General features: G+C 32.2%; 2 protein-coding genes across 2 annotated transcripts; both read right to left on the bottom strand.

Moving 5' to 3' along the window:
• Nucleotides 1–6,399, bottom strand: LOC145333195 (uncharacterized). Its single transcript, XM_080178343.1, has 7 exons — nucleotides 6,396–6,399; nucleotides 5,970–6,071; nucleotides 5,680–5,781; nucleotides 5,413–5,511; nucleotides 1,976–2,074; nucleotides 1,428–1,457; nucleotides 1–536 (listed from the first exon to the last, which is right to left on the bottom strand). The coding sequence occupies exons 1-7, from the start codon at nucleotides 6,397–6,399 to the stop codon at nucleotides 1–3; spliced, it is 972 nt and encodes a 323-aa protein (XP_080034469.1).
• Nucleotides 6,400–7,246: 847 nt separating this feature from the next.
• LOC145333194 (NAD-capped RNA hydrolase NUDT12-like) lies at nucleotides 7,247–10,412 on the bottom strand. Its single transcript, XM_080178342.1, has 3 exons — nucleotides 10,351–10,412; nucleotides 9,307–9,438; nucleotides 7,247–7,338 (listed from the first exon to the last, which is right to left on the bottom strand). Exons 2-3 carry the CDS (start codon nucleotides 9,434–9,436, stop codon nucleotides 7,247–7,249), a joined length of 222 nt encoding a protein of 73 aa, XP_080034468.1. The 5' UTR covers nucleotides 9,437–9,438; nucleotides 10,351–10,412.
• Nucleotides 10,413–10,620: the final 208 nt, after the last annotated feature.

The raw sequence follows: 10,620 nt of genomic DNA, 5'->3' as shown, positions 1-10,620 counted from the left end.
TCATTCCTGGTCCATGGCATATGGTAGAATAGATAAAAGAATGGATCCCACAATTATTGAAATCCACATTTTGATCTTCTTATTGATTCCTATCTTAGCAAGAAAATCACTATCATTTTCTTTATTGATTTTTCTCACATTCTTTAGTTGTAGCTCTTCTTTTTTTAGGTGCAACCTTGTGCATTCCAACAAAGATAATTGATTTTCTAGATGAACTTTATTTTCATACTCCATAATTAAATTAGCTGACACTTGATCATTGTTTTGGTTTGCAATATCCAAGAGAGTTTGGTACACAATCTTTCGTTCCTGCTTTTTCTTGTGGATAATTTTATATACATCTGATCTTGAAATCAATTTACTTGAGGTAGACTCATCCAGCTTCAGTAAAAAATACTCTAACATCTGATGGTTCCTATATTTTGTAGCCATACTTAGATGGGAGTCAAGATAACTAATCAAGGCTTCCTTTGATTTTGGTGGCCTTTCATCAAATGATGGGATTTTTGTTGTGTCCAAATTGTTGATGTAATTTTCTAAATAAGATAAAATGTAATTAATGTCTTGATGCCATTACTGAATGCAGCACAAATTTAGATATTTGATTTGATTCAGCTGTGATTGTTGATCTGATTCAGCCCTATGATTGGCTGGAAAGATTACTATTGGTACAATGCAAAGTTAAACTGAAATTAAAAAATGGATTTAGACCATGCAAATCAGTGTTATATTGTAAAAACTGCAAAATATAAGCTTAAATTTTTAAGTATAGGCAACCCAATTTAGTTTCTTTAAGTTTTTTGTACTTAAAATTTTAATTTAAGTGCCTATTTCTTTTTGTTAATTAATCTGAAGGATTTCAATTGGGTGTATTGGATACATTTATGTCAATCTTTCAGCATTTAAATTGGTGTATTTCTTGCAGGCTTCCTACAAATACTAATTAACAACATCACTAATGGCTTTCAGTTGTGTCAGTTCTTGCCTTATTTCATTTTCATAGAATTGATTTAGAGGTGTCATCCCTGTCATCTAAGATGATAATTGATGAAAAAAATCACTCAATACTGTTCATGCCCCCCCCCCCCCCAAGAAAAATATAAGAATTATCCCCCCCCCCCTCTCTTCAAATTTATTTTATTTACACCTTCTGTAAATCACAATTTCTTTCTGTCAAATCTTGGCATTAAAAAAAGATTTGTAATTGTGACTATAGTTGAAAAGAGCAAAAACCTACATTTTATGCACATTTGTGTACAAAGCAATAGTTTATAAAATATGGTCAAAATCTTGAAGCTGAATGAACTGTCAAGAACAAAAAAAAATAGTTGAAAAGTAGAACACAATCACAGACCTTTTATGTAATTTGCATTTACTTCAGGCATATTTTGCTTAATTGCAAATTGATTAAATGATTAAACATTTACCTGAATCATAAATTCCATCAGGTCTAGAACCTAAGAACAACAAAAGTTCCAAACATTCTGATTGAACTCTACGGTAAGAAGCATTATAGACTGCAGTGTGCCCTATACAAATTATGAAAATTATTAATAACTGAGGATTGAAATTTTTTGAAAGCCCCATCCTGAAAAACACAGGATACAAACAAACCAGGCAGGATCATCCAGATAGTCAAAAAATAGTTTTATAATCAAACAGAACATTTATAGAGCCAGCTTGCCAAAAAAAATCTTTAGTACAATTTTTGACTGAGAGACTTAAACATATCATACATTGATATTGGTAGTTGAATTAAGTAATTTATGTCCGCTATGAAAGTGGCTTTGTCATTTGGGAAGGGAGTTGTCCATAAAACTTATTCATTTATTACTTTAACTGTTCTGAGATCTTAAATTCTTTCTCATCAAGGATCTACAAAAAAATTTTGCCATCTAGCTCTAATTTTATTACGAGCTTAGAAAATAAGGAGGGTGGCAGGGCTTATAATCTTCGTGCCACCCTTCTTTTTTACCTTCATTAGTTTTATCCTCCAGGGGAGCTCCATTTGTTACAAGAAAGCTAATCAGTGAAGGATGGTTGTGCTCTGCTGCCTGCATCAATGCAGTTTCTCCTATAAAATAAGGTATGTGTTAATATATAGGATTGCTCATCTTTAGGGAGGTTCAAATCTCACCGTGTCATAACTAAAGCCAATAAAAATGGTACCCATAGGCGTCCAAGGAGGGGGGGTAATGGGGCGATTACCCCCCCCCATTTAAAATTTTCCCCTACCCTGGGGGTGCCGTAGGCACCCCTAACCATTTTGGAGGGGGTATTTACCCCCCCCCAAACAATTTGGGGGGGAGGGGTAAATACCCCCCCCCCCAAAATAAAAATCTCTAATAAAAAAAATTTTTGTGCGCTTCGCGCGCATTTTTAATACTATATATTTAATAAAATTTTAATTACCCCCCCAAAATATTTTACCCCGGGGGTAAATTTTTTTGGGGGGGGAAACTAAATTTACCCCTGCCAACAGATTTCAGGGGGGGTAATTACCCCCCCAAGCAAATTTTACCCCCGGGGTAAAAATTTTGGGGGGGGGGGGGGGGGTAAAAAAAATTCTCGGCGAGCTTCGCGCGCCATTTTACCCCCCCCCCCCCAAAACGAATTACCCCCCCTTAAAAAAATTTTACCCCCCCCAAAATAAAAAGCTTGGACGCCCCTGATGGTACCTACTGATACTATGTCAGGTGTGCAACATTATTAGTTAGTGTAGGGAGAATGCTTCAGCCCAAAACAGGTGCAACTCTTTACCATGCACAGTTAGGACTTCTCAGATAAAGGTGTGCAATCAAAGGGTTGGTTGTCTGAGGGGCGAATGAACTCTTTACACCACAATCATAAGCGGAGTATGTTTCAAGGTGCATGAAGGGGTCTAGAACTCGAAGCAACACCAAGTCCCCTTGAGTCTTAACTCTTAACCCATTTGTGCTGAGCGCCACTTTTATGGACGTATCAAGCTGAAAATTTCAGGGAAGCTTTATTATGGTAAAAGCGGAATTCTAATTTTTTTTTGCTCTAGTGGCATCCACAGGAAAGTTGTTGCAAATAAACTCAGTCAAGCGCGAGTAAAGAAACTTTTCGGCATAGGTACCCGTTTTGGGCGGTTTCCCCCGGAATTAAAACCCGTTTTTTGTTTTAAATACCCAGTTTTTTGGCCCAAAAAATTTAAAATGTAATATTTGAACGTCCAAAGTGAGTTGTAAAGTAGCTAATACTACGATACAATCCGTAATTGAAAACTACATAACCTCATGTAATTTAGAGAGCTACAAGTAATATACGAAACGATTTATATCACATTTAGTGTTTTGGCTATAGGTGCCACCCTTTTCGGTTTAAAAAGCCCGTTTCTAGAGTTTTTATACTTTCTGATAATAATTGTATTGATAATAATAGGAGGGATATTGATAATGTAATTTTTGAACATCCAAAGTGAATTATAGAGTAGCAAATATTATATTCTTATCTTAATTGACAAATATATAACAAAATGTAACTAACTATCTATCTATTGTATTATCATTGAGGACCAACATCAATTTATCGGGGAGACTGCCATTTACACATCCAGCAAATTTACAGTGGATGTGTTTTTGCCAGTGCTATGGATGTATTTATGACAAACTGAATTTTTACTGTATAAATGACAGTAAAATCGATTCTCTTGCCATAAATACATCCAACACTGGCATTTACACATCCATACTTTTTCAATTATATGTCATAAATACATCCGACACAGGCATATATACATCCATAGAAAATTTAATGTAAAGTGATAAGAAAACAACACACTTGTATATTATTTGAGATATAATATATTTGTCAGGTTAAAATAAATAGCATTATAAAGATTTAAATTATAATATATTTGTCAGGTTAAAAAGCATTATGTGATGATCTTGATCTTGTCACAATTCTATATATAGGTTGACCAAAATCACCACTCAATAAGTCGGACATATCCCCACTTTCATTTTAATTGTGGGGTCTTTGAGGTCCTGTCTCTTGAATCCCTGTACTGGGTATCCATAATACTTCTTTCGAGAAAAAAAAATCATCTTGTATTTGAGAATAAGTTATTTCTACATCTGGATTTTCATTTAAATCAAAACATGAAATTTCAGTATCAAACAATGGAGCTTCTACATTTGACTGCTATGTGACTGGTGCCAATGGACAAATGGCCATATGTCTCTTAAGATACGCATTACTGTTGTACTATAAACTAATAATAAATATCTAAATTATCATTTTATAAAGAAATAATTTGACAACTTGCTCAAAGGTATTGATGTTTTGTAGGGAGCAACTTGAGAAAAAGGGAAGGAAGTAAATAGGTGGAGAGTAACTAAAATAGGGCAAAAATTTTTAAACCTATACATACTGTACAAAATCTAATTGATTGTGAATAAATATTCATATGAATTAATCTAGATGTGTATTTGCCAGTGTTGGATGTATTTATGACATATAATTGAAAAAGTATGGATGTGTAAATGCCAGTGTCAGATGTATTTTTGGCATGAGAAAAAGGAAGAAAACATTTTGCCAAAAATACATCAACTGTAAATTTGCTGGATGTGTAAGTGCTATAGCCCCATTTATCGTCCATTGTCTTATCCCTATAGATCAGTGTATCTATCTATCTATCCATCCTTTTATTTATCTATCTATCAATTGTATTATCATTGGGAATCTACATAAATTTATTGCTTATTGTCTTATCCCTATAGATCTATCTATCTATCTATCCATCCTTTTATTTATCTATCTATCAATTGTATTATCATGGAAATCATTGTACATGAATTTGTTACAAAACTAGTAAACACAGGATACTGTTTAACGGAAATACTTACATTTTAGAGATTATAAAGATGCTTTGCTTATAATATTGGAATTTGTTGTCCTAGGAATCAGTATTCCAAAAATTAGATATGAGATAATTATATCAAATAAAAAATTTTTGTAAAAATGTTTAAAATCAACATGATTTTAATTAACATATGGACACTCTGGTAACGATTATAAAGTTCCTATGCATTCTAAATTGTAGTTGTCTGTTATGGGATCATCACGCAAAGTTTAAAATTGATAGTACAATTCTATCATGTCTAAATTAATGAAATTAGCTTACTGTTACCTAACCCTTATGGACGAACGGATGGACTAACCCTAATTATAGAAAAGCTTTGCCCAAAATATTACCCAATTCTAGCCCCACTCTATACATCCCATTACATAAGTCCATTCATTGGAAATTAGACTTATGTATAAATTAATGTTCTCCTTATTAGGATTATTAGGAGTTGTTGTTCCTTTGTTCCTTCCTTTGCTTTTATGGATGTTGTCATCTTTGTTTTGTTTTGATAGTAGATACTACTAAATATTAAAACTTACCAATATTATCTCTTTCACTAATATCTGCCCCATCTTTCAATAGATATTGTATCACAGGGATGTGTCCTTCTTGTGAGGCACACAATAATGATGTATTACCTGAAAATAATCATAATTACTAATATTCATATTTTGAAAAATTATCTATCAATCAATTCTGTTATTCTTATTTGTTTTTGTCTCTCTATCTATTTATGTATCTATCTTTTCTTCTATCCATCAATATTTGATTTATATATAGTGTTAAAGCTAAATAATAAAACTTACCATCATTATTTCTTTCAGTTATATCTGCCCCAGCTGCCTTTAATAGATATTGTACCACAGGGAGGTGTCCTCTTGCAGAGGCCCACAATAATGCTGTGTTACCTGAAAATAATTATGATCATTATTTAACATTCATGCTTAATAGTTATCTAAAAATCAATTCTATCATCCTTCTTTCTCTTTTATAAAAGTATGTGTTTTGCCTATCTATCTATCAATTTGTCTATCTTTTCTTTTGTCCATCAATAATTGACTTATAAATAGTTTTAAAGCTAAATAATAAAACTTACCATTATTATCTCTTTCACTTATATCTGCCCCAGCCTCCTTGAACAGATATTGTACAACAGGAAGGTGTCCCTCTGCAGAGGCAGTTAACAATGCTGTTTCACCTGAAAATAATCATAAGCATTAATATTAGTGTTTTGATAGTTCAATTCTGTTAGTCTTATGTTTTTTGTCTTTCTATCTATCTACTAATGTATATGTCTTTCTTATATCCATCAATATTTGATTAACAAATAGTGTCCTGAACATTAAAATTTATGTTTCATTTTTTCCATTATTAAGTTCTCTTATACTTCTTTCTTTGTTTTACCTATCTATCTATCTATCTACTAATTTATCTATCTTTTCTTCTATACATCAATATTTGATTTATATATAGTCATAAAGCTAAATAATAAAACTTACCATAATTATCTCTTTCACTTAACCCATTAGTGCCGAGCGCCACTTTTATGGGCCGATCGAGCTGTAAGTTTCAGGGAAGCTTTATAATGGTCAAAACGGAATTCGTATTTTTTTGTTTTGCTCTAGTGGCGTGCACAGGAAAGTTGCAAAAAAACCCGGTTCGGCTTGGCCATAAATACCAACCAGGCATTAACACCCGTTTTTGGTGCTTTCCCCCAGTTTTAAAACCCGGTTGACCTGTATAAACCCGGTTATTTTGACCAAAAATCGAAAAATGTAATTTTTGAACGCCAAAAGTGAGATGAACACTTTTTAGAACTTTGATACGATCCGTAATTGAAAACTACACAACCTCATGTAATCTAAAGAGCTACAAGTATAATACGAAGTGATTTATTTCAAATTTCGTGTTTAGCCGGCGATTTCGGGTAAAAAAACCCTGTTTTGTTGTTGTTGTCAAAAAAGATCTATTAGTGAAACCGGGTAATAAAAATTTCAGACTCAAAATGGCCATGCCGAACCGGGCCTATATAGGGCGTAAAAAAACGATAAAAAAATCATATAAAAAATAATAATTTAAATAAAACGAATTCACAAATAGATGTACTTGTCAATAAACTTTAGATTTAACGAAAAAAATCAGCAACTTTACTATAAAAACAAAAAAGTTAGATGGGGTATTTTGAATTTTCATGATTTTCAAACTTTGTTGATCTATACCAGCAAACGGAAGTAAGCAAAATTACCTGCTCCAGGGGGAAATGAAAGCCAGGGTAGTAGAGGGGGGATTCATACTGAGAATGATGCAATTATGAAGCCGAAAACCGGTTTTTTTTACATTTTCTGGCACCGGGTTTTAAAACCCGGTTCGGCACTAATGGGTTAAATCTGCCCCAGCTTCCTCCAATAGATATTGTACCACAGGGAGGTGTCCTCCTGCAGAAGCAGCTAATAATGCTGTTTCACCTAAAATTAATTATAATCATTAATAATCGTGTTTTAATATTTATCTACCAATTAATTATGATATACTTCTGTGTTTTGTCTTTCCATATATCTACTTATGTATCTATCTTTTCTTCTATCCATTAATATTTGATTTATAAATACTAATAGTGGTAAAGTTAAATAATCTTAATTACCATTATTATCTCTTTCACTTATATCTGCCCCAGCTTCTTTCAATAGATATTGTACCACAGGGAGGTGTCCTCCTGCAGAAGCAGTGAACAAGGCTGTTTCACCTGAAAATAATCATTAGCATTAATATTAGTGTTTTGATAGTTCAATTATGTTATACTTATGTGTTTTGTCTTTCTATCTATTTACTTATGTATCTATCTTTTCTTCTATCCATCAATATTTGATTTATAAATGGTGTTACAGCTAAGTAATAAAACTTACCATAAATATCTCTTTCTATTATATTTGCCCCAGCTTCCTTTAATAAATATTGTACCACTGGGAGGTGTCCTCCTTCAGATGCCCACAATAATGATGTATTACCTGAAAATAATTTAATCATTAATTAACATTCATGCTTTAATAATTATCTAAAAATCAAATCTATTATCCTTCTTTCTCTTTTATATAAGTATGTGATTTACCTATCTATCAATCTACTATAATTTATCTATTTTTTTTCTATCCATCAATATTTGATTTATGTATAAATAGTTGTAAATAGCTATGTATTACCTGAAAATAATCATAATTACTAATATTCATATTTTGAAAAATTATCTATCAATCAATTCTGTTATTCTTATTTGTTTTTGTCTCTCTATCTATTTATGTATCTATCTTTTCTTCTATCCATCAATATTTGATTTATATATAGTGTTAAAGCTAAATAATAAAACTTACCATCATTATTTCTTTCAGTTATATCTGCCCCAGCCTCCTTTAATAGATATTGTACCACAGCAAGGTGTCCTCCTGCAGAAGCAGTTAATAATGCTGTTTCACCTAAAATTAATTATAATCATTAATAATCGTGTTTTAATATTTATCTGTCTCTCTATTCTCTATCTATTTTTATAATTTACAGACTCTAGTGGCACTTATGGAAAGATGTGAGTCGAGCCCGCTGACTTCACAACATTTTATCTTATTGTGGTATCCCCTCCATACTTCTCCTAGCTGTAGAGTAGCTTTGCTCCTAGTTATGCCCGTCTTAGTAATTTCCCTCGATAAAGGGGCGAAGCCATAAAAATCTCCTCCCATTGATTGGCTCAATTGTTGGTGGCAAAACTTATTCTATTTTTAGCTGTAGATATTGATTTATCCCTCTGTTTACCCATCCCTGCCAGGGATGGAGGGAATTATAACTATCTTGTAATGTGTATATGCATTTTAACTTATGTGTAAGATATAACTATTCCATTATCCATGTATTATTGTTATTTGTGTATTATAAATCAGTAATTCTGTGCCCTTAGCTTAATAAACACCTTAAATGGTCAACTGCATTATTGTTGGTGAATAATAGAGAAGCAGAGCTCCTCTATACTTTGGTCTATATACATCTGTTCTCCACTGCTGTCATGTTTGAACTCCAGCGGCTATTATTGGCAGCTGCTACTATATTAATACCAAGATAAAGGGAAAAAAATCACTTTTCTAGATTTTAAGCCACAGACACAAGACAGACAGCCAATTTGTTACTCTATAAAATTACAATTTGCTATTTCTTTTTCAATCTATTCACATATTGCTCTATTAATTTATATTTTTTCATTTTCAAACTAAAAAATGTATTAAGGACATCTAATTGATGAGGGAGGAGGGTTAGGGGAAGTGATAAAAGCACTTTAGCACCCCCAAAATTTCTATAATCACATCCCCTACCGTTATCTACACATCAAATGATTTAAAAACTTCAACCTATATTATCTTGATTTTAGTTTCTTTTATTAAAAGAAATAATTTCACCTGTTTCCTCATCTTTACATTTGATGAGATTAGGATCATCTCTCAATAGGTTAGCAACTGCATCTACCTTCCCTTCAAAGCATGATCTTCTTAAGTTGAGAAACCTCTCTTTGTCCTCACTGGTACCCATTTCTGTACATAAATAATATTGTTTTATGTTTGAGCTTACTGGTAATTATTACTTAAAATAAAAGTATTGCCATATTTTAATAAGAAAAAGGAAAAATGCTCATATTATATCAAGTTCAACAATCACAGAAATAATTTTATTTGGAGAACTAGGACATCAAAAGGAGGGGGAGTAAGGATTTGTTTAACTGCCCCCCCCCCCCCTAGGGAACAAACTATATTTTACCCCCGACCATAATAATTTTAACTGCATGTTAGGGGTGCCCCAGGCAACACCAAAATTTTTGGTGTAGCTATAATATCACCTTGGTACCACATCCAAACCTTATGAAATCCCCCACAAATTATTTTGTTGTGCACTTTGTGTCATAGTTTCATGTTTTTAAAAAATCAGATAAATTGTTTGCATATGCCCTAGGTATATATTGTTTTGGGTAAAAAATAATTTGAGCATGCCATTTAAATCACCCAAATAAAAAATTGGATGCCAGGGTAGAGAGAAATATCTTATAAAGAACATGTCCTAGTGATTTTTTTACCCATTTGTGACGAACTCCCAAAGTTCAAAGTTTAGGTTCAATAGGGTTCAACAAAATGGATTTTTTCAATAATTACTCAACAAAATTAAAAAAGTAAGGTGTCAAATTCTTACTATTTTTGTTCATAATGGCAATTTTTTTTGGAAACTTAAATTACTTTTTTTTTTAAATGTACAAAAAAACGATTGCATAACTCAATTCTATAGATCATATTACAACAACTGCTTTCTAAAAACACGGACTATCTATTTTTTTTAAATCAAAAAAGGTAGGACACGTTCTTTAATAACAAAAATTATCAATGTCACCCATCCCCCCTCAACCTTAACCTCAAGGGGTTAAATAACCTAAAAAGTCAAAATATACATGTCTATACCTGGGAAGTTATACTGATAACCGGAACAAAGGGATATCAAATCAACATTGCAGCATATTTCAAATTCTTTCAAAAGAAAATGATTAAAAAACACGGTAATTTTTCATTATTAGTTCTATCACAATAAACATATAAATTAAATTAATTTTTGTAATTAAAACAAAAAAATCCCGCTTTAAGCATCACTTTATCCATCCCCTGCAGTTGGATTTTGGTAAACGCGGCAGAGTTTATAGTTCTGTTCAAAATTTTAAAAAACTGAAAAAAAAT

This window comes from Acartia tonsa, chromosome 12, assembly GCF_053477335.1.
Source record: "Acartia tonsa isolate MP-2025a chromosome 12, ASM5347733v1, whole genome shotgun sequence".
In the NCBI taxonomy this organism is placed as follows: Eukaryota; Metazoa; Arthropoda; class Copepoda; order Calanoida; family Acartiidae; genus Acartia; species Acartia tonsa.
This window is presented reverse-complemented; position numbering and strand designations above follow the sequence as displayed.

Bases quoted from the DNA above. Each gene is read 5' to 3' on its own strand.
- LOC145333195 (XM_080178343.1), bottom strand. The intron at 2,075-5,412 runs GTAAGTTTTAAT...CTTATTTTATAG, and splicing joins TAGTGAAAGAGATAATATTG to GAGAAACTGCATTGATGCAG. The intron at 537-1,427 runs GTAAATGTTTAA...TATCTTATTTAG, and splicing joins TGATGGAATTTATGATTCAG to AAAATTACATCAACAATTTG.
- LOC145333194 (XM_080178342.1), bottom strand. From the start codon at position 9,436: ATGGGTACCAGTGAGGACAAAGAGAGGTTTCTCAACTTAAGAAGATCA. The intron at 7,339-9,306 runs GTGAAATTATTT...AATTAATTTTAG, and splicing joins ATGTAAAGATGAGGAAACAG to GTGAAACAGCATTATTAGCT.